General features: G+C 49.4%; 1 protein-coding gene and 1 long non-coding RNA gene across 2 annotated transcripts; one reads left to right on the forward strand and one right to left on the reverse strand.

Moving 5' to 3' along the window:
* Positions 1–10,901: 10,901 nt before the first annotated feature.
* Positions 10,902–14,153, forward strand: EVX1 (even-skipped homeobox 1). Its single transcript, XM_048951784.1, has 3 exons — positions 10,902–11,337; positions 12,691–12,938; positions 13,623–14,153. Exons 1-3 carry the CDS (start codon positions 10,902–10,904, stop codon positions 14,151–14,153), a joined length of 1,215 nt encoding a protein of 404 aa, XP_048807741.1.
* A 4,524-nt stretch (positions 14,154–18,677) lies between these two features.
* Positions 18,678–26,012, reverse strand: LOC125696010 (uncharacterized). The gene is made up of 3 exons (XR_007378147.1): positions 25,978–26,012; positions 20,091–20,127; positions 18,678–20,004 (listed from the first exon to the last, which is right to left on the reverse strand). It is a non-coding gene; the product is annotated as an uncharacterized LOC125696010 (long non-coding RNA).
* Positions 26,013–26,085: the final 73 nt, after the last annotated feature.

Below are 26,085 nucleotides of genomic sequence, written 5' to 3' on the forward strand. Positions count from 1 at the left end.
GAGGTGGAGTAGCAAGTTCTGCATGGATGTTCACAGCCATTTCCATGTGTGAACAAGTCTTTAGCCTCCAGTCACAGACTTCTTTAATAACAGCTCTCTATCTGGAGCTGTGTCACTCTACAGATTACAAAGTACAAATTACTCATTGAACTTGCCTGGTACATAGGTCAGATCCACCTCTTTGTTATGTAGTAAACGGGTAGGCATCCAAAAGCTAGCACCCACTGAAATGTGTTGGTTGGCTCAAAAGAAATATCCATCACTTTTAACTCTGTGTGTGATACACACATCCTCTGAACTGTTCTTATTAACTTCTGTCATACAAAGAGTGTGCAAAATCCTCCAAGCAGGAGGCAGAGAGAGAATAAAAACATATTTGATTAGCTAGTGAATCCAAGGTGCATCTGAGTGCAAGTACTTATACACAGGAAACTCTAGTTCATGGGTCTTGGTGGGAGACTGCCGCTCCTTAGGAAGGATCTCATGTACGAGTGTAAAGGCTTGATGCCATGGAAAGTATAGTCTATGGGCAGCACGTCTGCCATTCATATGGAAATGGTGCCTTTCTCTTGAGCTGGAGTGGGAAGCCTGCAGACGCCTGGCTGAAGGACTGCCTTCTTTCCAACATGGTTGCTTCCAGCCCCTTTGGAGAAGCCAGTGGTCCATGAAGAGAACTTGGACTTCTAGCAAAATGTTGGATATGTTATTCCTGTTAAAAGATATCAAATCCAACACCCTGTTTTCACTGAGAATATCCTTAACTCATACGTTAGCGCCTGTCCTAGGGGTGAAGTGCTGGCTTCTATTCTAGACTGCTTTCACTGAGGCACATACAGACCTCCTGTAATCTGCCAGAGCTCTGACCAAGACCCACGTGTTGCCTTCCTTGGCACTTACCCTGTGGAGCTCTCCTGCAGAGCCATTTCTTGCAGGGGAGGTAGAGATGGGCTCTCTCTAAAGGTTGTGCTATCATCAGGAAAACACTTGGCAAACGCACAGCATAGAAGTAAGGAGCGTGGAATAACATCCCCTGTATGGAGAGATGAGCTTAGAATTCCTCTTACGCAAAGAGCTATCAGGTTTAGAGCACTACTTTCCTGATTCCTGTCATCATTGCCACTTGCATTTGCTTCTCTTCAGCTGGTGATGACTGGCTTGGGCCTTAATCTTCTGCAAACACAGACCCTTCAGCTCTCCCAGCAGCTGCTCTTCCACTGTCCAATTTTCATGCTGAGGTATCCATTTGATTTCATCCTAATCCACACAAAGTTCGTATTTCTCAGTGCTGGGGGAATTCCGACCCAGCAGGCACCAGAGTGGTTATTATATGGGATTAATGCATCTGCTATACAAAGATTCCTTCAAGACTGGTTTTTGGGGGGAGTTTGGGTGTCTTTTTTTTTTTTCTTTCTTTCTTTTCTTTCTTTTACAGTACATACTCGAAGGATATTTTAACCCTTCTTTAAGGCATGACTATGTGGGTACTTGTGCATGGGAGTGTGTGCCTAACCCCCTAATGTGGGTGCAAGTTAAGGGATTGGTTTACAAACCCACATTTCCAAAGCACTAGATCTTGCATGGATCTGGCATGGAAACTTCAGAAAGCAGCCAGAAATGTAGTCGTCTCCACTCCCACCCTTTTTATTTCTGTGAATGAGTATGTAAGAGACCTATAAATCCAAAACTGTGCAGGCGTGGAGGAAATCATAAGAGTCAGCCTGGTGATATTACCGTGGGGAGCTGTGAAATCACCGAGGATTTATACAAGCACACACGGCGATGTTGTCATTAAAAAGAAAAAAAAAGAAAAGAAATGGAAGGATGGCTGTTCGGCTGCGTGCTGTGTGTGGCAGCCACTTAGGACACATGGTTTCGGTATGTCCACTCTGTGTTCTGCTGGGAGTTGCCAACTCAAGGGCAGAAAGTTTTCCAGGCCTTAGCACTGGATTGGAAATCAGCTCCTTCTGGGGCAGTATAAAGCAATGCAGAGTTGGTTTGGTGACTTTGGCATTAGGGGAAAGGCTTGTAGGGGATAGAGGTCATTCCCACTGCCACATTCCAAGCTGCTGTCATTGAAGCCAGCCTCCAAATGACCTCAAAAGGATCTGAACCATCTCATCTCACTGTCCCTTCTGTAGGGTGAAATAATAAGCTCCATGCAATTAAAAGTGTTCTGTCTACCACAACGTTCGGTGTCCTCCCTCCCACCGTCTCAGCAGAAGATGCTCTGCAGGGTGTGGTGAGCAGCAAGCTCAGCCCACACTGCTCCATTGGATTGGGTTGGTGGATTTGTCTCCTCCACAGAAAATCCACATCCACCCACGACAGGGTGGGCAACAAGCTCCCACTGTGCAGCTTCCCTCTGCAGCCTTCAGCCTTCCCCCACTAGGAAGGAGTTTGGCAGCACGCGCTCTTGGCTTTATCCTATTTCTAGTGCATCTCTTGCACTCAGCCTGGGTGCCAAGGAGCATTTCCCCTTTCACACTCTATGTATCTGAGTTGGGAGGGTTTTGTTTTATTTATTTCTTTATTTATTTCAAATTTATGTAGATGTATTTTCAAAAGGAACATAGAGAACGATAGGTAGGGTTTTCCCCCAAGCACTCTAGCAACTGCAATTAAGCATATTTAGGAAGTAGAACTAACTTGCTCGGGATTTTCCCTTCTCTACGGAGTGCTTATTTGCCGCAAGGGAAATGGGAGCAGGGAGGGGGTCGGGGATGCCTTAGCAAAGCGTGGCTCCCTGTAAAGAGCACTTCATGCGTCTCAAGGGCCCGGCAACCTGCTGCTAGGCAAAACAGAGTCAAAATGTGTTTAAAGCGTGTGTGCCTCCTCTCGTGTTTTCTGGTGTCAGGCTCTGCCGAGGGGACCGAGCTCCGGCTGCGGGCCGGGCCGGGCAGAGAGCTGCGGGCGGCGCGTCCCTGCGGTGCGGGGACTGAACCACCGTAATAATCCTCGAGGGGAAAGGAGAGAGAAGAGCTGGAGGGGGAAAGCCGTGAATAGAAAAAGTTTCAAAGCTTTCCATACGGGAGCGTCTTGCCGTGTTGGTGCCGGGGGGGGGAGGGGGAGGAGATAAAGATCGAGTCATTCGCGTTTTCTACCCAGCAGGAGTCAGGTTTAAGTAGAAAATCGGCAATCGAGGCGTACCTGAGCACTTAACAAGAAAAGAGCAGCACATGGGATGTGTTCCACAGACTTTCACTTTTTATTTTTTATTTTTATTGGCAGCATGACTAAAAGCATTCAAAACGGGTGTTGTGGATTGGAAATGAAGGATTCCTTCGGGTTGCTGCATACTCGTGGCAGGAGGTATGTGCTGGCACGTTGATGTGGTCCTTCCAGATTTGAGCAGATTTTTTGAAACTGGATTTTAATGAGAGAACGAGGGCAGGAAGAATATATCTACATGTGTAAATGTCATAAATAATGTGCACGTGTGTGCTTATATACAGATACATGGATATGCATGTCAGAGAAGATGTGGGATAAGGCATATACCATGGATTTAAGTGAAGAGTGTTATGTTATGTCACAGGAGAAGACGGTGAAGCCAGCTAAAGCACAGGGGAGTGTTTTACACACTCTGCACATCCAGTCCTCAGCCACCTTTCCATTTTTGGGGTAGCCAATGGCAGTGGGAAGTGCAGTCGGGACAGATGGACAACTGCAGCCAAACGGAGGCCATGTGCCATGACATTCTCAGGTGCTATGCTGGAAGGACTTGTTCCAGTTCACATGTAACGCTGTAACAGTGATTTCTCTCCCTAGCTGCGTTGCCAGAACTTTTACATCTGAGCAAAATGCTCTTGGCCTGGAAAAATGATGCTAATGTCAGCTCGGAAAGAACCAGAAAATTTGTCCTGAATTGTGACACTCAGGGGGAGGCATCGGGAGGTGCCGGTGGCCCCCAGTCTCGGGGATGCCGCGGACTCGCTGTCTCCTGCCCTGCCCGGTGTGCCGCCGCCCGCCCGCTCCTGGGAAAAGGGCTTCTCTGTCGCGGGGGAAAAAAAAAAAAGAATGGGCGAGTACCTGGCTTGGCTCCTTTCATCTCTGCGGCCCATCAGCAGTGGGGGGCGCAAGAAGACAGCAGTTTGTGTAGGGCCGCGGTGATCACAGCCGCGGACCGCCGGCCGGGTGGGAGGAGGAGGTGGGATGCGGCGATTGGCGCTGCGGGAGGAGGGATGCGGCACATGGAGGGGAGTGGGAGGCATGCGCAGGACTGAGCTGGCCGGGAAACAGGGATCTCGGCTTCGGCCGGAGCCCCGCAGAGCCAGGGCTGGGCGAGTTCCCTCCTCGAATCCTTCATGGATGCCAGAGACTTTGGGATTTGTTCCCGGCAGATGAGTCTCTGAAGGCGTGCGCTCCGAGCCGGCAGAGAACCAGAGCCGGCCAGCACGGAACAGCACTGCAGGGCAGCCCTGGAGAGAGCATCATTAACCACGACTGCAGCCTTCACGCTATTAGCCGTGCCTCGAGCAGTACTGCCCTTCCTGAGAAACAACCCCTGCCTTTCCCTGCCAGGGCTTCCCAGTATGTGCTCATTTCCTCTTTCAGAAACAGCAAGCACACAGGCACTTGAGCTTTGCTTCTAACATTAGCCTTTCTCACGCCCACTTTCAGGCAGGGCAGTCGCACGAACGTGCCTTGATTTCTCTCTCCCACACGATGCCAATACATCTGATAGTCTGTCTCTCAGCTGCAGGCTTCCCACCTCGGCTTTCAGGATTCCCTGTTTGTTCCTAGCTGAACTCAGTGCCCACTGACAAAAGTGTGTTACTTACTGTGAAAGTTTCCTACACCTCTACTTTTGCCTTATTTTTATCTCATAGGCTCAATAGTCTTCCGAAGCATGATGATCAGAGTGCACCCAAAGCTGAGCTCTGAGAGAACAGAGACAAGCATGGGTGTGCAAGCTTGATCCCCAGCAGCACAATTCACCAGTGCTGCCATCAGTGCTCAGGGCACTGCTCCACACTCACCTGCCACAGGAGGCACCCCTGTCCCTGGCCAGTGGACCATGGGTTGGCCAGGCAGGAGAAGAAGAGGCAGTGGGCACTGAGGATGCACTCAGCATGCAAGCCCCGGGGCAGAGCTGAGTGAAACAACTTGAAGTACTTGGCTAGAGCTCTGGGATGGACGTTCTGCTCTTGTCAGATAAACCTAGCCCATGAATGTGCTACCCCTGAGAGCTCTGCATGGATGTACTGGTGCAAAAATAAACCAGGCAGCCACAGCTGCTGTCAAGGTGTATCATGATAATTTGGTGTTATTTCAGCTTGAATGCCAGTAGTCAAAGTTTCTTGAATTCATGGCTGGGTGTTAAGGGTTTTGACTTTTGATTCATGATAGCAGATATTGGGTAAAATTTTCAGTCAAAGTGTCCCCAAGGTCCATATTCAAGGTTTGCTTTTTTGTCTGTTTGTTTATTTATTTTCCCCTGGGTAGAACTTGAATGAGGCAGAGATGGACAAAAGCTTCTGTCTCAGTCCATTAACTTTTCTCAGGATCATCAGCATGGAGTGAGGAAATTGCCATTGGGATGGATGTGCTAGGTAGCTGGATTTTCTTTTTTCTTTCTCTCTCTCTCCCCCACTCCCCCACCCCCCTCCTCTGCCCTTAATTTTTTACCTTCTTTTCTAATATTTTTTGGTACATACCTTTCCATTCCTCCTCCCCCAAATGGAGTGTCTTTACATGTATCTGTAGTTTGTTCCCATGAGGTCATTTCTTCTCCTACATGAATCAAAAGGAAAATTCCCCTTCTTTCCAAGTGATGTACAGTTGTGTCTCTGGAGCAATACATCCACTTCAGAAAACACTTGAGTAACCAATACCCTGATTGTGAGAGGTCCCTCAGCTCTTCAGAGAAACCTTCCATAGAGATTTCTCGATCCTTTCTTGGGGAAGAAAATGGTCCCCAGGATCCAAGTATACAAGCTGGGATGGAATCACAGAAGCATAGAATATCTTGGTTTGGAAATGACCTTAAGGCCCATCCAGTTCCAACCCTCCTGCAGTGGGTAGGGCTGCCACCAGCTAAGGCTGCCCAGGGCCCCAGCCAAACTGTCCTTGAGTGCCTTCAGAGATGGGGCATTCACAGCTTCTCTGCACCCATTCTCTCTTGCCAGAGGAGATGGGGATTCCACTTCTCCCTCTCAGGGTCTATCCTCAGTGCTTTGAGCTTTGGCTCCAACTCTCTCCACCCTGGCTTGATAAGACTGTGGAAAAGTAGCTTTACTTCAGCCCAGAGTCAATTTGGCCCATATGGAGCAGAATCAGGCCCAAAACTTCCCATGTCTGGGAAGGGAGGTTCTGCAAGAGGGAACAGACAACTGCCAGCTGTAACTGCGTGCTGTGTGATGAGGCAGACACCAATGATACCGTGTGTGACGAACACCCCTCATGAATGCCCCATTCCTCCTGGGGCACAGACACCCATGATGGGGGCCCTGGGGATGTACAGCATGGAGAGCTGGGGGCTGAGTTCCCCTTCAGTTCAATCTAAAACAAAACAAAACAAAAAATCAAAAATCTTCAACACGGGATCCACCAAAATGCTGTTCATTTTCATTTACCTGTGCCTTCTGCCAAATGAAATTCACACCATAAATATTCTTCTGTTTTCAAATCAGTAAGTTTGCCACGCAGATTATGTTTTTACAGTTCACAGTAACACTAAAAAGATGCAGCAGTTTTATGGCTCTTGACGAGTCTGGAAGTGATAGCAACTGAAATCAAAAGCCCAAATTCCTTTACAAGGTACTCACTGACAACAGTGAAGCAGCAGATCTGGTTTCCACGAGCAAATTGTCCTGGTTGTTCTTGGAGCAGAACCGGGCCCTTCTTCTTCAGGTTTTGATGGAATGAGTTATAATCTCTGAAGCCTATGGTGGTGGCAGAGAAATGCTGCTTCTGGCAGCTAGCAAGGAAAACAATAATAATGAAAAGAAAAGCAGATGCCTTCCGTGCAGATGCCTGGATCCCATATTCGGAGCTACGCAGAGGCAGATATCTGTGCTGGATCGGATCCTGTAAATGACATTACACGCTCTCCTGGGCACATCCTACTTGCAGCTCTGTCCTCTCTCCTCAGTGCACTTATGTGTTATTTGCTGTCAATCTATCAGCTTGTATTTATGCCCAGCATCATGCACCTATCATTCTCTTCTTTCCAAAGCTTCCACCTCTAACTGTGTTGTAAAAAATAGCCTTAATAAAACAGTGATAATTACGTCATTATTGTTAACACTATCCATTAAAAATGGAAAAATAAGCTGTCTGATTTCGTCGCCTGCTTGTGCTTTCGTATCAGTGCTTTCTTTGGCACTAAATTGCTTTGCGATTTACCAGTGCTTTCTCTGTCTTAGGGAGACGACAGGGGTTGTTTCAGACGGGCTGTGGTTGCACGGTGGGATCACAGCCACCTCAGGACAGCACCGGCCTCGAGTCCCCATATCCAATGACCGACGGGAGAAAAGGAATTTCCCGTGGCTAAAAAGTGTGTGATGGATTTTTCCTTCTCCGGGCTCTGCACTTCTGAGGGACACCTCTGATTTATGGCTATGTTACTCTGGAAATGTTTGAATGCCCCTCTATATTTCTTTGGTTTGGGATGAGGTTGTGTTCGTTTCCTGCTCATACATCGGGAATCCTTTCTGCCGCGATTTGTGCCTTCTGAATGCTGTCTCCCCGCTCTTGCCTCGGCCATAATTCAGCAAGGAGAGCTGAAAGGTCGAAGGAATAAATCAGTTTGGAAAGTTTTGAGGGTAGTTCTGACGTCCAGATTGTGACCAACAGAGCGAGGGAGACTTCATAAAAATCTCTGTAGAAAAAAAAAGAAAGAAAAAAGAAAAAAAAAAAAACAGAAAACCCCGTAGAGATATACTTTCCAATCTGCCTGGAAATTAATCCCAAATGAGGGAGTCTCCTTCCAAATCGGACTTGACAGATCTGTGGGAAACACAAGGCAGAGGCAAAGCCGGAGCCGTTCCCGGCGCAGCATCATTCACAGGGAGAGGGGAGCGGGACGGGACGGGACGGGCTGTGTGGGAAGGGGCTGTCGTGGCCGTGCATCCTCCTCGGGGCTGTGAAAATAAAAGCAATGCACGAAGCGCCGTGCTAATGCACTTTGAGCCCAGCAGAGCCTTTCTTTCTTTCTTTTTTTTTTTTTTTTTTTCTTTCTTTCTTTTTCTTTTTTCCTTTTTTTCCCCTTCACTAAGACTCCATTCGGGCCTTGAGCTCTGTGTTTACTCTTGGCAAATAGCTCTGCGTGTAGGGTGTCTGACTGCCTGTCCGTGTATAAGTGCGCTTTGCAGCCCGTGCTGCCGCTGACTCACACCGCCCCTCACAACGGCCAGCAGCACGGGAGCGACAAACTCCGGGGGTGGTGTCCGGTGGGATCGGGCTGAGAGCAGGGCGAGGAATGAAGCAGCAATGGATTAGAAACGAAAATAATCAGATCGGTGGGGATCGGCCGGGGTAACCCGTGGGAACCATTGCGAGGGCTCCAGCCTGATGCAGACAGGAAGATTTCCTGCAAACTTCCCGGCAGTCATCATGTACATCGGCCCGTCTGGGGAAGCTCCCCTGCGTTCTGCATTCGGCTCCTTGTTGCTGTTTTAATCAGAAAGAGATATGAACGTCCCTCCCCTCGCTGCCCCAAAACTGGTAGTAATGGGGAACTGCGCAGACACAACAGACCTCCTCAACTACCTGCCTGAGCCAGGAGGGAGTCCGAAGGCGAGCTTCCCCGTGAGACCGGCTCTGAGCGGGGCCTCGGGGGAGGCGAACCCTTCACGCAGCCCTCAGAGGCGATGGTGACACGAAACTAGCCCGTAACGAAGCGGCCACCAGAGCCCCACGGGCACGGCGCTGCCCGAACTGCCGCATCTCGACACGGCTGCTCCGCTCCGCACTGCCCTCATCCCCGTGTACCGCTCCCCGTCCCAGCCCCGGCCTCTGGGAGCAGGAGGCGGTGGAGACGGACTGCTAACGTCAGTTCGTTCATCCCTTCTCCAGCAGCTGGGCCCGATTCTGCAGCCCGCTTCTGGGGCTCCCCTGTCCCTGTCCGCTCCCGGGAGCCGGACTGCGGCGGCGGGTCCTCGTCCGGAGCGCGGAGGGCACACATCGGGTCTGAGGCTGGCAAGGGAAAGAAGGGGAAGGGAACCGAGCGAGGAGTTTTCGATACATAAGGCAACACACGTGTGATGAAATCAGTGCGGTCTGAGCGGGGTGGTGCGTGGTGTGTGTGCCCATAAACGAGTACGTGTGTCTCACAGGCAGAGCGAGAGATTGGTGGTGGTACCCTGTAAAAATTCCTGCTTTATCCCCCTGAAATCGGCATTCTATTGCTGCAGCACGTCTTCACCCATGGACCGAGAGGATGGGGAGTCTGTTTGTTTGTCTGTCTGTCTGTTTGTCTCTCTGTTTGTCTGCCTGCCTTCTTGCTTCCTGCTCGCAGGGCTCTACAGAAAATCCCAGCGTGTTTCCCATTGCTCTGCCCGTTCCCTACCAAAGCGACGTCACTTCAAATATGCCAGTAAATTCCTTACCGGGTAGGAAACGTAATTGGCTGAATGTTTTCTGTAACCCGACTAGCCAATAACGCTCCAAGAAAAAAAATTTGAGAACAATCTCGTTACGGCAGATGGTGAGAATGACCTGACACTACACGTGCGAGTCAATATGAACTCGAGATGAGATCCTTGCTGCACTCATTAGAAATATCGAAATACACCAAGGAGAGCACATATTTGGGGTGCGAGGTCTCTGATTTTCAGACAAGTGCTGTCCTTGTGGCTGCCCCCGTCATCTCTGGTTTGTAGCATCTGCTGATGAGAACGAGTTCTGGCCTTGATAATGCGAATTTCTCTCTGTATTGCTCTGGCAGAGCTTCTTCTCGCAGTTGTTCCTCCTGAAAGTAGATAACAGTGTATGCAAAACTATTAAATAAAAAGTAGAAAGGGGAGGAGGACGAAAACCCTCCTAAAAGCGAATCGAAAATATGGAAAATGAAGGAAGAAATGAGACTAAATGGTAAAGACCAGGTAGACAGACTACCTACAGTTACGACAAGTGAAGTCGGTTCTATCTTTTCCGCTGTAAAACGCAATAAATTTGTAACCGCATTTCCGAATTTTCAACTATCGTTTAATCTCAATCAAAATTCTACGAACGGGCACCGATACTTAATCAGAACGAGAAGCCAAGGCTGTTTCTACATTCGAATGTCAGTAGCGCATTTCCTTATCCTCGAGTTTGCAAAGGATTCCTAACGCCTCATCCATGCAGCTCTGCGGAAGCCGATTGCCAGCAATAAATAATGCATCGAAGGAAGAGGCTTCGGTACGCATCTTCTCACTCCCAGGATGCGACTAGGGCTCTTCGCCTCGGTTTTACATCAAGGCGGTGGCTTAAAGCAATCAAAAGGCTCTGTTAATGGCCAAGCGGGGCTTCCCCCCGCGGAACTCTGCCCGCATGTTACAACCTCTTTGCAGCTCCGCTCCATATGCATCTCCCTTTCACACTTCCCTCTCCATCGCGGCTCCTACACCAGGTGCATCACGCGTTGAGCCCATTAGCTCCGACTCTTCCTTTCATCTTCCCCATGGCAGACGTTTCTATTTATCCGCTGGCAATCAATGTGTGGCGTCACCAGTGGTACTGTAATGACGACTGCACCATTGTGGATGACAGCTTAGAAAGAAGAGGGCAATGGTGATCCCTCCCAGAGCAGCACGGCACAGAGCAGCGCTCGCATCACAAGGTCACCCCATCTCCCCGCTGCTCCTCCGCACCGCCTGCAGCGGGTCGCGGGCTGCGCACGGGGCTGGGGCGGGAGCGGCGGGGAGGGGGGGGACGAGATCTGGATTTGTTTCCCCCCTCCCTTAAGAGAAGCCACGATGGAAAGCAGGAAGGAGATGGTGATGTTTCTGGAAGGGACGCAACTTGGCGCTCTGGTTGGCAAGAGGATGCCTAATTTGGCCGAAACGGTGAGGAGCCCCGCTCCGGAGCCGCAGGAGAAGATGATCCCTCGGAACTGCCTCAGCCCCAGACCTGGCCCCTTGTCGTCCCGGGAGAGAGGAGGAGGAGGAGGAGGTGGCGGCGGAGAAGACGAAAAGGAGGTGGAGGTGCTGCCGGGGACAGGGACGGTACCGGAGAGCCGCTCGGCGGCGGCAGCGCTGCTCGGGGCCGGACAGCAACCCCCCGGCACGGAGCCCCCCTCTAGCAAAGGGCAGCAGAGCAGCTCGGACACCGAGTCGGATTTCTATGAGGAAATCGAGGTGAGCTGCACCCCGGACTGCGCCACGGGGAGCGCCGAGTACCAGCACAGCAAAGGTACCCAACTCCTTCCCATGCCTGCAGCCCCCTTCCGCTCCCGGGCCGGGGGGCAGCACCGGGGGGCGGGGGGCTGCCGGAGGGGGGCTTCCCCTCAAAGCCGGGGCGGGGGTGGCGGGGGGATTCCCTTCTCCAGTCCATCCCTCGGCCCCCGGCTTCCTGGCATCGAGCGGCTCGCTGGGGAGGCGGAGGGCACGACAGCGGGCAGCCGCCGCGCCCCTGGAGGGCAGCCAGGTTTCCCTGAGCATCAAATCCGCAGCCGGTCCCGCAGGGCCCCTGGGTCAAGAGCCCCCCGCACCGATCCTTTTATTTTATTTTCGTCCTTCCCTACTACGCGGACGGTGCCTTCTGTAGGAAACCCCTTCGGATCTTCCCCAGCGGCGCGGTTCTGAGCGCGAAGGGGATGGGCACGGGGGAGCAACATCAAACGGGTTTTCTGGCCGAGAGCTGTTTGTGGTATTGCAGGGTGAAATGTGCCCGGGCGAGTGCGGAAGCGCCCGTAAAGACCGTAAAATCGCTCGCCGACTCCTGCCTGCCCCGAGTGCGGCGGAGAGGTCCTTGTTTGCACGTTGAGTTAAAAAAAAAAAAAAAAAAAGGAGAGGTCCAAATTACCTTGTCACTTCTGTGTCTCGATGGCGCCAGCTCGGAAATGGTCCCAATGAATTAATTGCCTTTGGTCTCGGGCACAATGAGAGAGAGTTGCATTTGAAAGAAAACGCAGCGGCCAGGCCCCTTCTCCCCCAGCCCCTTCTCCCTATTCCCACCTTCTCATCCCGGCGGAGCCCCCCCAGTCCTAACAACGATCCGCTTCTCTCCTCTCCCCGTTCCTCCATCACTCGAAGAAGCTGGGAAGTGCGGACGGCGATGTCTGCCTCCATTCCGTCCTTTAGGGGCTCTCGGAAAACATCCCACCTCGAGCTCTGGAGGCTGAGCAGAGGGTCCCCAGGGCCTGACCCCCTCCCCGGCGTGGGGGCTGGGCTCCTGCCCGCCGACTGCTCCGCTCCCGGGCCCTCACTGGGCTGCGGGAAGGCCTTGGGCACACCTGCCCTTCCCAGCCCTCGGGGCCGGGGATGCTGCGGCAGCCTCCGGCTTCACAGCGCGGAGATTGAGCGGGCGGCCCGGCGGTCACTGCCGGGGTGCCGTATGCGTTTTTTGGGTTATCACCCCTTTCTCCAGCCCCGCTTCTCATGGGTATCTCCCAAGCATCCCTACTCTAGGGGAGCAGGCATAAAAAAGACACAAACGGGAAGGCATGTGGGGGAGAGGGCAGCTCTATGGGGTGACGGGGGGGGAGCATTCCCCCGTGCCCACCCATCTCCCAGCATGTGTCCCTTCCGCTGGCTCCACTCTTAGGCCAGTGCTCCGAGACTCGGGCCGGCAGCCCCGGCGGCGGCGGGGATCACCCCAAGGGCGGCGGCGGAGGCGGCTCCCAGGGCCCGCTGAGCTGCAGCGCCAGCGACCAGATGCGCCGGTACCGCACCGCCTTCACCCGCGAGCAGATCGCCCGGTTGGAGAAGGAGTTTTACCGGGAGAACTACGTGTCCAGGCCCCGGAGATGTGAGCTGGCAGCTGCTCTAAATCTGCCAGAAACCACCATCAAGGTACACACGGCTCGGACATGTTTCCAATTAGCACGATATAAATCTATATAGCCAAACTTCCTTGCAAAACTCGGGAAAGCACTTCGCCAGCGCAGCCCTCTCTCACACCCCCGCCCCCCGCCCCTCTCCCGGCCCTACCCGCACCCCGCAGCATGCGGCATTGCGGGGGGAGGGGGACGACGCGGCTCCGGGGCCATCCCAGCCAGCACCGCTAATCCGGTCTCTCCCCACTGGATTATAGCTAATCTTCTCCTCAGCCCAATCCAAAACTCTCTCGGATGTCGAGGGAGGGAATAGGAGGGCAGTAGAAGCTCCGAATTTCTTTTTTCCCCGCTCTGCTTCGCTATTTGCTGTAACATTCGCACCACATAATAATAAAATTAGGAAAAAAAAAAAAAAGGAATCCCAGGTAATTCTGTCTGCAAGAGGCAGAGCGGTCGGATTTGCCCAGAGGGTACCCTGGAACGAGCCCCTGTGGAAGAAAGGGAGATAAGCACCCAAACGTGGCAACCCCATTGGGTCTCTCTCAGGATTCACAGAGCTCTAAGCGATCCCTTCAAGGAGTGGGGGCCGTTGCCGGTGTCGGCTCGGCCACGGGGAGCGGTCCCGGGGCTCAGCCACGCACGGAGCCGGGAGATGCGCGGCAGCGGCGGGTGACGGCTGTGGCCTCCCCTCTCTCCGCAGGTGTGGTTCCAGAACCGGCGGATGAAGGACAAGCGGCAGCGCCTGGCCATGACCTGGCCGCACCCGGCGGACCCGGCGTTCTACACCTACATGATGAGCCACGCGGCCGCCACCGGCAACCTGCCCTACCCCTTCCCATCCCACCTGCCCCTGCCCTACTACTCCCACATGGGCATCGGGGCCACCTCGGCCTCGGCCGCCGCTCCCTTCAGCACCCCGCTGCGGCCGCTGGACACCTTCCGCGTCCTGTCCCACCCGTACCCGCGGCCGGAGCTGCTCTGCGCCTTCAGGCACCCCTCTCTGTACCCCGCCCCGAGCCATGGACTCGGCAGCGCCGGTGGCAGCCCCTGCTCGTGCCTGGCGTGCCACGGCAGCCCGTCCAACGGGTTGGCACAGAGACCCGCCGGGTCAGACTTTACCTGCTCGGCCACCACCAGGACGGACTCCTTCCTCACTTTCACCCCCTCGGTGCTGAGCAAAGCCACCTCGGTTTCCATGGACCAGCGGGAAGAAGTACCTTTAACGAGATAAAGCTTCGTCTCAGGGTTGTTCAATAATTCGCCCCTTTCCCGGGTGCTCTTCGAGTTAATGTACGTACGGTTGATGTTTATTTAATCGCGTTCTATCCCCAGAAGTGGACACCTATGGAAAAAAAAGAAAAAAAAAAAAAGAAAAAAAAAGAAAAAAGAACAAAAAAGACTAAAAATAACTCAGTCTTGAAAGGATTTACATTCCATGGGGGAAAAAGAGAAAAGAGAAAAAAAAAAAAAAAAAAAAAGAACAGGGACGAGCAGTGATTTATCTCGGAGAAGGGTTTTAAGCACGGAGAAGAAACAAGATCTACCTGAATGAAACACATTTCATTCAACACAGAGATGAGCGGGGACTTTCTTGTCGATTGACGGACTTACTACCGGGGCCAGAACTTCTGCGGGTTACAGCAACCGACCTTATGCACAGAGCTATGGGGCTGAGAGGGGAAATCTGAAATACTTGAAAGAAACATTATCTCGATAACGAAATGGCTGGTGCGCATGAAGAAAGCAAAGCTGCGATCTACCGGGGCGTTCAGAAAATAAAACCAACGATCAAACAGCAAAACCAAAAGGTTTCAGGATTGCAATTCAATAGTATTATCCAGTAATTTCTATAGAGAAAAACAATGCTTTGCCATAAAGAAAAAAAACTGACATTCTGTACATTGCTATTGTGATTTAATTGCATTCTTTACTGTCCCTTGTCTCCTCCTTCGCTTCGAGCAGAATTGCAGCACCGCGTCTCCTCTTTCATTCCAACTTTTAGTTTTAAGAGGTAGACAGGAATTGGCAGGGAAAAAAGAAAAAAAAGAAAACACGAGCTGCTGCTTCTCTACGGGTCAGAGCTATTTGTCCTTTAAATAACAACGTCCTATTATCAGTCGCTGAAATGTGCACACACCGACGAAATTAGCAAGTGATGTATATGTAAGAAGGGTTTTTGAATATCGAATGTACAATGTTCCGTGAGCAGAGCCCCCGTGCCAAACGCTAACAAGCCGCCAAGGGAAGAGATTAGGTGACAGGGAGCAGCACTCCTTCAGACAATCACCAGTCTGTAAATTGGAGCAAAGGCGATTTCCTTTCCTTTGTACTGCCTTCAGTTCTCTCACTGACTTCTCCTGGATGCGGCTCTTTCCCATCCTCCCCTCCCTCCCCCCCCCCCCCCCCCTTTTTTTTTTTACATTTCAAGTGCTGTTTTTTTATCTCCTTCCCCACCCCTGCTCTTTGCATCTGTATGTGCCCTTCACACTGCTCTCTCTTCCTTCTGGAGGAGGATTTCTTCCGCATACCCTCCCCTTTCCCCTTCAGGTATTTCGGAAGGAGGTAGCACCATCGCTTTTGCTCGGGTTTCCGTCAGCCTACAGTTCTGAAAGCAAACACGCACATCTAGCTGGGCTGAAGTTCCTTCCAAAACAGAATTTGTTTATTTGACTCTATTTTTAAATAGCCCAAAGACCGTCATCATTTGTTACTGTGTCGGAACAAAACACAGTACCATCACAGTACCACCACCGCTAACTGCAATGCTGACAGGCACATTTAAACGACACATCATCCACATTTTTATTGCGCTTGTTTAAAAAAAAAAAAAAAAAAGATAAGGAAAACAAAAACAAAAAACCAACCAACAAAGCGTTGCTTAAGACGAATTTCACCTCCGTGCAGTTGCGGTTCGCCAAGCAGGAGGACAAGAGCTGGCCGAACCGAGTCGGTCTGACACCTCCGCTATCGGCTGTGCGCTCAGCTGCTGAGGACCTCCGGTCCGTTGTCGCTCTGTCCTCAGCGCAGGGAGCACAGAGCAGCTCTTCGCTGCAGTGGATGGAAAGCAGGGGAGAGACACGAGCGTGCCAGGATATATTTTTCCAATCTAAAATTGTTTATTAGAGCCTTTTGTTATAAAACAGATCCAAAGTCATCATCTTTAAATCATTAAGGGCAGATTGTTCCTCCCTCTCTGAGCGAGATGTCCTCATGGACATGGAAACTGATGGCCCTTTTTGGACACTCGCAAATAGACTCCCCTCCCCCCACCCTCTGGAAATAACAACTGTAAACAGCGTCCAAGGGCAGAGCTAGGGAAAATCTTGGCTTCCCTCCCCCACGACTTTGCCTTTTAGCACGCTCGAGAAAAAAAAAAAAAAAGAAAAAAAAAGTTCGGTAGGACAGGAGCTAAGGAGCGACCCAGAAGCCCTGGCAACGCCGGGAACAGGAGGCGTCGGGTGGGTCTGAGTGCCACACAGTAAAGCCGGGGGGATCCTGAGCGGCCGCAGTTCTCCTGCCGGCCGGGCAGAGGCACCTGCTGCCATCGCAAGGCACGGTCACCCCTTCTGGGATGCAGCGGGTTGCAATGCGCAGTGAGCTAGGGGGGCCATATGTATATATATACATACAAATATACGTATTAAAATATATATACACGCATATACACGTGCGTCAAATACACGTATTTTATATAGATGGGGGTGCGTGATTTGCGTGTGAGGGGGAACGTAGCCATCCCGCACCACCTCTGTGGGTAAAGGGGACAGACCTCGTGCAGAGGCACGCACCGAGCACGGTCACTCCGCACCCGCGGCTCCCGCACCCCCCGGCCGTCGTGCCCGGAGGGGGCTGCGGCACAGGGGGTGGCAGTGAATTTCTCTGCGGCTCGGTCACAGGGCAGAGATTGCCTGCGACAGGTAAATAGGCTCCGGGTCGCAGTAATGCCGAGAGTATTTTCAGTTAATAGGGGAGGGAAAATGAGGTGTCTGGAGCGATATTGGAAAGTACAAGATCGATGATCCGTCCTCGTGTCCAATCAGCAGCCTTTAATTGACTGTATTTTCTAGGTAATTGAGCCGCTGTGCTCCTAAATTGAAGTGGAAGATATAACAATACATCTCGCCGGGAGGAATTACTCATTACTTCATAATGAAATTTTCCTTTTGCTGCGTGGGGCCGGGGCCATTAACGCCTTCGCCGCCGGAGGGGGTGCCCACGGCCCTACGCGGGGCATCGCTCTCGGCCACACTCGGGGCACCCACAGGGAGGGCAGCGGTTCTGTCTCGGCCCTCTCTCCCCCCCCCCCCCGGATCCCCCCGCCGCCTCGGGCTCCTCCGGTGGCCGAGGTTGAGACCCCCGATCGCTGAGGTGCTGGGCCGGACCGGGCCCTACGGGAGGTGCCCACCCTCGTGTCACCGGCGGGCTCTGGGCTGCCTTCGGTTGCCCCGTGGCCGCTCCCCAGCCAGCCCAATTCGGCTCCGAAAGGCCTTCCCCGCCTTGTTAGCGTTTGATTGATTGCCTTATTAAAGCGTGTTCTTGTAAGTGTGACCGAGCTGATTGCACTGCATATGTTTGGGATAATGCTCATTTTAAACAACTGAATAATAATAATACCAATAAAAAAAGGACCGCGAGAGGAAGAAGATGAGCTCTGGAGAATGGGTTAAGCCTAAACGATCCCGAGGAGCGGTGCTGTAACTCGCGCATTAAATTGCTCCGTTACCATCAAATCACTCAGCCCCCTTCGGCTCCGCTCAACCCATCTCTGTTGTGTTTTATGTCACCTTCTGTGCCATTAAGTGAGATAGCGCCGAGACTGCCGCTTACGTCCCCGTCTCAGACCATACGTTTTTATTAAGGCTGTATGATTAAGCGGGACCGGATCTGCTTTCCCAGCACTATTCTTTCCTCCAGCTCCCAAATCATTAGAAAATCGGCTCTCCATCTTTCCCATTTTCTGCTCGGTTGTTAGGTCGTTTGCCAGCACCTGCAGCAAAGAGTGCGGCACCCTTAGCTTTTGACTCGTGTATCCGAAGGATCCTTTTGTTTCCTATTCTTCTCCCGCTCGCACGGCCACTTAATTTTACTGCCCCTGCGAACACCCTCCGCCATATGTCACCCCAAGGCCGGGTCCCGCAGCTCACAATGCTGTCACCCGGGGTACCGCACCGCCGGGGTGAGTCGGAGCGTCCTACCGCAAATGGCCCCGTTCGGGCGCATCAGGTTCCTGCGTGGGACGTGACTCCCGCGTCCTTTCGCTTCATCCCTTCACTCCTGACTCCCCGTTTGTTCCCTGCTCCCCTCTCGCTGTTCATTTTCGCGTCCCCTCCGCGCCCGCGGAGGCGCTGAGCGCTGTCCCGTGGATGGGCAGATCCTGCGTGGAGCAGCTCCCCGCCTTCCCCAAGTTTTTTCTTTTTCTAATTCTCTCATTCCCTTCTTTCAAACACGAAAGTAAAGAGACCAGCGCAATTTTCCGCCCATGTTTTTTTTTTTTTTTTTTTTCCCCCGTTTTTTTCCTTTTCTTCATTTTTCATTTTTTTTCTCCAGTCAAACTGATTGTGCCCCCGCCCAACCCGGGTTGACACCAATATTTACACAACCCGCGTTAAAGAATCACCAACCATCGGTGCATCACACAAACGTACACAAACACAAAGCAAATAGGCAAAGTGCTTTTCCCCGCTGCCCTTCTTGCGAAGGAGTGCCTGGGATTTGAGAGACAGAAATTGCCACTTAAGAACATCACATGAAAGTATTAAGTAATTATTTAAAACAAGGCTGTTTAGAAAAATATTTGTATTTATTGCAGCTGCTCGATTGGCCTCGTTAAAGCCGGAGAGCATTTAAATTGTGTTACAGTCTCATTTAAATCCAGTTTCGTTCCAGCAGGCTGCAGAGCCTGAATAGAACCAATCACTCCATAATGATGATGAATGAGAAATTAATTCAGATACAAGCAAGACAATTTAGGCCTTCATCTGTTTAAATAGCCTTCCAAGATTATTCGCAATTGCAGGTCACAGTTTTAATCAATTGTCCAATCTTGTGAAAGTCATATCCTTGCATCTTCATCGGGATTATTTATAGTGCGGCGGAGCCCGGTGAAAGGTACACGCTCTTAACAGGAACAATTACTTAAAGGAAAGCGTTTGCAAAATGAAAAACAAATGCCTCCGTGGGCAGTAAATGATGAGCCGCCTCCTCGCCCCCGGCGCATCCTCGGAGGGAGGAAGGGAGCTGCAGGGGGGGTGGAAAGGGAACAACCGCCCAACTCCATCCCTGCCGTCAGCTCCGCATCGAGTACTCTGTCATTTTTCCCTTCTGCCCTTTTGAAGACTTACAGATACAGATGAGCCTGAAACCCTAAAACCGTTCGGAATGAAGATCCAGGCTGGTGCCCAAAGCCGGGAGCTCAGATGGACACCCGCTGCCAATGTACAGGGAAGGCAGCATCGGGCGGTGCCCGGGCTGTGAGAAGGACCGCTCCGGCCCCGCGCCTCTCTTTCCAGGAAGGGTGCATGCAGAGCCGGCCCCGGGGTGAGGTTTTCCCGCATCTTGCCCCAAAGGGAGCGGGGCCGGGGGGCGGCATCCACCCCCGGGGAAGTCATAGGGATTTGGGGCGGGTGGATGCAAGCGTGGCCGTGTACCGACACCGGAACATCGCTGTTCTCTACAACAAAAGCCTGCCCACAGGACCCCCGGAGCTCAGAGAAGCCGATCTCAGCGGCGGACTTTGATGTATTGCTGTCCAATTAGTGCCTTTAATTGGCGTCCTCTGGGACAGGCAACCCGGGAGCGTGGACGGCGAGCGCTCGCTCAGCAAACTCTGCCCGCTCACGAGGCAACGAGGGCATCTCTCGGCTGGGCACACGGATCCCGCACCCCTCCGAGCGGATCAGCCGCTGCAAGCCGTCCCGCGGGGCCGCATGCTAAAGGGCACGCTGTGCCCGAGCAGTGCGGGGGTACGGAGGTGGCTGCATCCCGCCTCAGATCCCCCTTCTGCTCCAGAGGAGGAAAGGGTGTTCATCGGTACTGTTTAAAACAGAGAACACGTTCCTTCCAATTTGGCTAATGAAGGTCGTCTGTTAAGAGTAATTTTAGAGGTTAAATGAGGCTGAGTGCAGATTTAAAGATGCTTGATAAAACGTTTTACTTAAACGCCACATACTGTATATGTAGATCCCATCACGACGCTCTGGATTTACCTTGGGGGAGGAGAAAAGAAAACAAATACACAGCCGGACAGGGAAAAAGAACCGCCGACAATTTATTCCTAACAAAAAACGCTCAGTCAAAAAATAAATTGATCGCTTCATCCATCAAACATACAAAATACATTTCTGAGATCAGAAGTCGCTCTGAAAGAGAAACGAAGAGTCAGGGGGGAGGAAGTTCGTTCTTGACAAGCACCCTCAGAAGGTCTGTGCTAGGAAAAATAGAAGGAATAAAAGACAGCTGTCACTGCAAGCTCACCTTGATGCAACTGTTTTTCTTTCTCCCTCCCCTCCTTCTTCTCCTCCCCCCCTCAGTACCCGTAAAGCGTTTTAAGGAAAAAGAAATCTTATGAAAGCGGAAGATTAGACTTTTGATGAATAAGGAAATAAATTTGGGAGAATGGAAAGTGGTGCTGACTTCTCAGGTGTCTCCAGGGAGTGTGGCCAGCCCGAGGCTGTCTCTGGTGCCATCCATTCCCAGTGCCTGGGTACGCCTCGAAGCACAGCCATCAGGTTTCCGCAGGGGAAAATTTCTGATCAATATTTGTAAGGTGAACTATTTTATTTCCTCTTCTGCATTTTGTCTTCCTGCCTTGAAGTACTGCCCTTTTGCCATGCGCATCTCAAGCAGCAATACAATATTACAGCACAGATATCCTTTACAGTTGGCCCAAAGAAGCAGACCCAGAGATGTCATCCATTTCCACCAGAAGTCCCAGCCTGAAAATGCCACTTGATTTCACCCTGCTACAGTTATACTTTCCACCTTGTTTGTCTCTGGCCAGATTCTGAAAGTCCTAACTAACCCCAAAACACATTTTTCCTTCCTTAGGAGAGTTTGCTCACTGCTGCTGCGCTGCAGGATTCGAGATGAATTGCAGAGCAAATAAAGTAACTATTACGAGGTCCACACAATTAATACGTGGCCTTGTACTCACATAGACTGTGAATCACTCCTGGGAATGAATTACAATTATTCTAACATTTACTCAAGCCTGTGTACTTTAGGAAGGGAAGCTTTCTCTAATGCGGAGACATTGAGTCATAGGTTCCAAAACCACTTTCCACAAATGACCTGAAATAAAATTTAATCCAAAACCAGAAGGTCTGGTTTACTAAACTTTCAGCTAGAAAGGAGCACAGACTTGTCTCCTCTGACAGCTACAAATTAAGTAGAAAAATCATACAGAAAAGAGAAGGAAAAAAAGAAAGGGAAAAACCTAGATTTGTCAATGTTTATACTTCTCTTGCAGCCAGCTGTAATGTGGCTGGGACTTATTCCAGAGGCAGGAGAGTGCTCAGCCAGATGACGGGGGTTGGTTTGGCTCCAAATGATGTTCCTAACACATCCCTTGTTTGGTGGCAGTGTGGATTTGGATGAGAGGAAAAGCCCAAGTGTCTCCGCTGTTCTCAGCCTTGAGCAGTACATTGCTACCCACTGATGCTTGCTTACAAGATACAAAAACAGAGTGCACGATCCCATTCCCTTCTCCCTCTGTTTTGGCACTCAACTTCCCACTTGCAAGCCTGCATGCCACCTGCGTCACAAAGGTTGTTGTGTTACAACAATCATACTGCCATACTGAGCAACCAAGTCTGATAACAAGGCACACACTCCTGCAGCCATTAAGCACATTTCAACAAATCTAACTTCTATCCTCCAGGTTAAAAATGCAATAGCATCATTAGTTATAGTTCCCCACTGGATGTCAACAGAGCAGTTTATACCCATGTCTTTGACACAGCTACTGATTTTTGTACTATAATGGCTTCCAGTTGGCATCTCATATCTCAAATAATGTGCCCAAGCATTTCTAGGCTGGTAGCGCAGGATGGGCAGGAAAAAGAGCAACACAACTTTCATTTTCTAAAGCTGCTCCACATTCACCTATGGGAATCTGGTGTGGGCTCTTCGAGGTCTGTGTGTGGGAATGAGAGACGTTGGTACTGTACTGATTCCCATTGTTGAACTGCCTAGTATTGTAGGGAATATCTAGTGATATTCTCCTGCCAAACCCAAATCCCAGCTGAGATTTGAAGCAAATGATGATCAGCAGCATCATGCAACTCCAGTACATTAAGCAACTCATAAAATGCCCATACCTAATACAAAGTTTGTGCTCAGGTATTTTACCAGACAAAATGTATTCCTGCGTCTGATTTTATACTTCTCAATATCTAAGTACTTGGCTAGGGTAACACTTCTACACCATGGTGCATGGCTTTGTATCACCACTGTATAACTCCAGCAAGGGCAAAGATACCAACTCTAATATCTCTAATCACTTTTTATTCAGGAACATGATTCTCACAACAGCCTCTTCTTGGCAAGAAGTTGTAAAGGTGAGCATCTGTGTGCACACCATCTCACTTCAGCATAACTGCCCCTTCAGCAAGGGGTGCTACTTGAATCATGTCTACTGCACTCTTCCATATCAAAAGAAAGCAGAGTTGCTGTTGTCTTCTCATACTGATGCTTTTTAAGTATGCCTCTGATTCATCATTTCCCACACTCACTACAATTTCATTTTATGAACTGCCAGTTTAAATCTAGGAAAACCTACAGCTTGGTCCGTACATCACAAACTGTTAGATTTTTCCCTAGTCTATTATGACGCGTTTGACAGTAAAAGAGTTTTGGAACAGGTGCCTGATGTGATCTGGCATATCAGCATGTGGGGAATCTTGGTAGTATACGCCAACTACAACTCACTCTCACTGGCAAAAGCGAACAGAAGATTTCAGGAAAGAGAAACCCCACCTTGCTTTTTTCCCAATAAAGAAACCATTTGGCAGTTTATCCTTCTGTTCTGCTTGCTAAATATCTAAGCTTTTATTTCCCTGTGCTTTCCACAGAAGAATTTTGCATGCTGTAATAAACCACCATGCTTCTTTTGCTCTGACAACCTGAGCGAACCAGATTTGTGTGGCCTGTGAGCGAGAGGCACTTTGTTCAGTCATTGATCTGAGTGAGGCTTTCCTCTACGCCATCCCCAATTTTACAGTCTCTTTTTTAAGCATGGATGAGAGTACTTAGCATTTGTTCCAGCAGTAGTCTGTCATTCATGTTTCGTCTTTTATTTCTATTTAACATTTCCTGTGCAGGCAGCCAAGAACCACGCTTGTCTGAAAGCAGTTCTGCAGCACTGCAATGGGACCTTGTGTTCTCACATTCCTCCAGTATGATCTTGCTTTTCTCCATCTCTGTTTTCTAGGATATCTCACCCAGTCTGTAAGGTCTATGAGGTGCTACATACACAAACCCTTGATGCACATTTGGTCAACAGTGGGCATGAACATACTTTTTGTTTGCAGCAGTCCCATGTCACAATGCTTTCAACACAGGCAACTCCTCTTGGTGACCTTGAATTCAATTCTTTATTTGTCAAACCTACTTATCACACAACATTCAAATCTTATTGTACATTGTCACTATACTATACAGTGTCCCTGATAAATTCCTTACAGAGCATACACTGAGACATCTATAAACTCAACCTATAATCTCATCAAAATAAGTCAAATGTACAATAATAAGACCTATTTTTTTCTTGAAGATTGTTGACTCACATCACTTTTACATCTTTCCTTTGTTCTTTATTAAAATTAATACCATGCCAGCTTTGCTTTGATTTTCTTTTATATTGGCCTTATGCTAATCAACCCAGGTACCAGGTCACCTCTTTCTATCCTTCTGAATAGAAGTAAAACATCAAAATAGAAGCAAAAACTCCCTTTTGGAATTCCACCAGTATTCTAAGATTTCTTGCTAATAAACATCAGATCTCTCCCCAGTCACTTCTTTAAAAACTGCAAATTTGCTGATTATCTCTTGATCCCATTAGGCACCCTCTTCAGTTAATAATCTCATTAAAAGTGCTTCTTTTTTTTTTTAAGTTTTTTTTTTTTTTTTTTTTAAAGTCACTCTGCTTACCAAATACAAATTAAAACATCCAGCTAGTATCAGTTGAGAGGATTTTTTTTTTTTGTATGAATTCAACCTTTCTCTTACTGTTTTTATGCATATCATCTTTGAAATTTTCTTCTTCTCTTTATCTTCCCTTCTCAACTTTCTATGTTTTAGGATTTTTAATCTATGCTAATTGCTATTTACTGCAGGTCTCTCTGCATGTTGCACAATGATCTTTTTCCTTAAATTATTTGTTACCACTTTATTCACTCCTAGTAGTGTTCTGTATTCAAAAAGCTGACCCATATACAGATATTACTCAGAATTGCTCACATTCAGTGTAAAGTTTTAGGCTGGAGACTGGAAATTATCTATCATATCAAGGTTCAAGGAATAATTTTTATTTTTTCTTTTTTCCATGCTAGACAGCACACCTTTCAAGTTGGAGAATTGTCTACGATTTTCAGAAGCTGTCAGCAATGGTTTACTGCTGCCTGCATAAGACAGCAGAACAGTGCATGTGCTGCACTGAGTTTGTCCAGATGTTACTATTTTTATACCTAGATACTGCAGACAAGTGTTTAAGAGGTAGTTCATCCCATTATTGGGTTTGATGTGGCACTTTGTGACACACTCCTGTCAGCATTCTTGGTACTTTTTAGTCAGTACATCAATTCATGTGTATTTGAGCCCTTCTAGCCAAGATTATAATTACTAAATTGTCTTCCCTCCTTCCATTCGCTGTTTATAATCTGAGTGTGAAGCTCTGTTCACATGCACATCGCACACTAATAATGCTTTTCCCCAAGTGAGAATTTCCTGCATTACTCACACGCCCTTCTGCTTTGGTAGAGGAATCTGAAGTGTCCATTTTCTTCACATTCTTTGTTACATTGGTTCAAGGTTTGTCATTTATTAAACCATATTTGCAGCTGGAAACATGTTTGTATCTTCAGTTGCCTTCCCTGGGGTCACTGTGCTAATTCATTCCTGCTGTCCTAGCTAATGTCAGGCCACTCACTTACTCATGGATGGGACACACTATTCACACGGCTTCTCTCCTACTGGCATGCCACACCACCACAAAAGCAAATGTTCAGCTTCAGAGCAGAAGCAAAATCCCAAGTTGACTCCATATATTCTGCTTTTTGTAACGTGTAAGCATGGAAAGATCTCCAGAAGTTTTGTATGGGTATTCATTTGGCCCATTTGGCTCTTGTTTCCCTCTCATAGCCCCAAAGCCTTTCTTTAACCCCTGCCACTAGCTGCAGTCAGTATCAGAGCAAACACTTCCAGGAAGCTTTCACAAACGTTTTTGCTTATATCATTCATTAACTCTTGTTTTTTAACGCACCCATTTTGGTGACTTCCTTGTCGTGCTGGCTGTTTGCAACCCAGCAGATACCAAGTTGTGATTTTAAAAATCTCTGCATGCTCTGGAAATCCTATGGCATTAGGCATCTGGTTTAGCTACAGTCCTATGTGACCTGTTGATCTCAGCTTATTTCAGTACAAGCCATTTTCTGGCAGCTTTTCCATTTCCCAAGGCTTTTAGCCATGTCATCACAGAGACCTTCAGTACAACATTTAGCAATAACTGATTAGAAGAATTGGTATGTGAATACAATAAAACAAATCTTAGATTTTTGAATCCAAATAGTTTCCTTTTTTTTAACACTTTTCCAACTACTTCCACCATTTGTCTGTATCTTTTACACAGGAAAATTATATTTTATTATTCAACGTGTGCTAAATAATGTTTAAAAATACCTCTGTACCTGCTACCTCCATTTAAATTACTCCTATGAGCTACTACATTGCCTTGGGAATTTGTATAAGCAATGAATATGCAGATGTTATAACTATGAAATATACAACAGAGTTTAGCTAAGCAAGTTATTACACCAAAAAAGAATAAACAGAGTACTTACCCTTGTCCCAGGCTTACAGTAAAACTCCAAAGAAGGAATCTCCAGAAGGACATCCTTCTCCCTGGTAGCCAGCTCTTAAATAGGTCTAGGAGAGGTGCAGCCAGGCTC

The sequence above is a fragment of the Lagopus muta genome, chromosome 7 (assembly GCF_023343835.1).
Source record: "Lagopus muta isolate bLagMut1 chromosome 7, bLagMut1 primary, whole genome shotgun sequence".
Taxonomy (NCBI): domain Eukaryota; kingdom Metazoa; phylum Chordata; class Aves; order Galliformes; family Phasianidae; genus Lagopus; species Lagopus muta.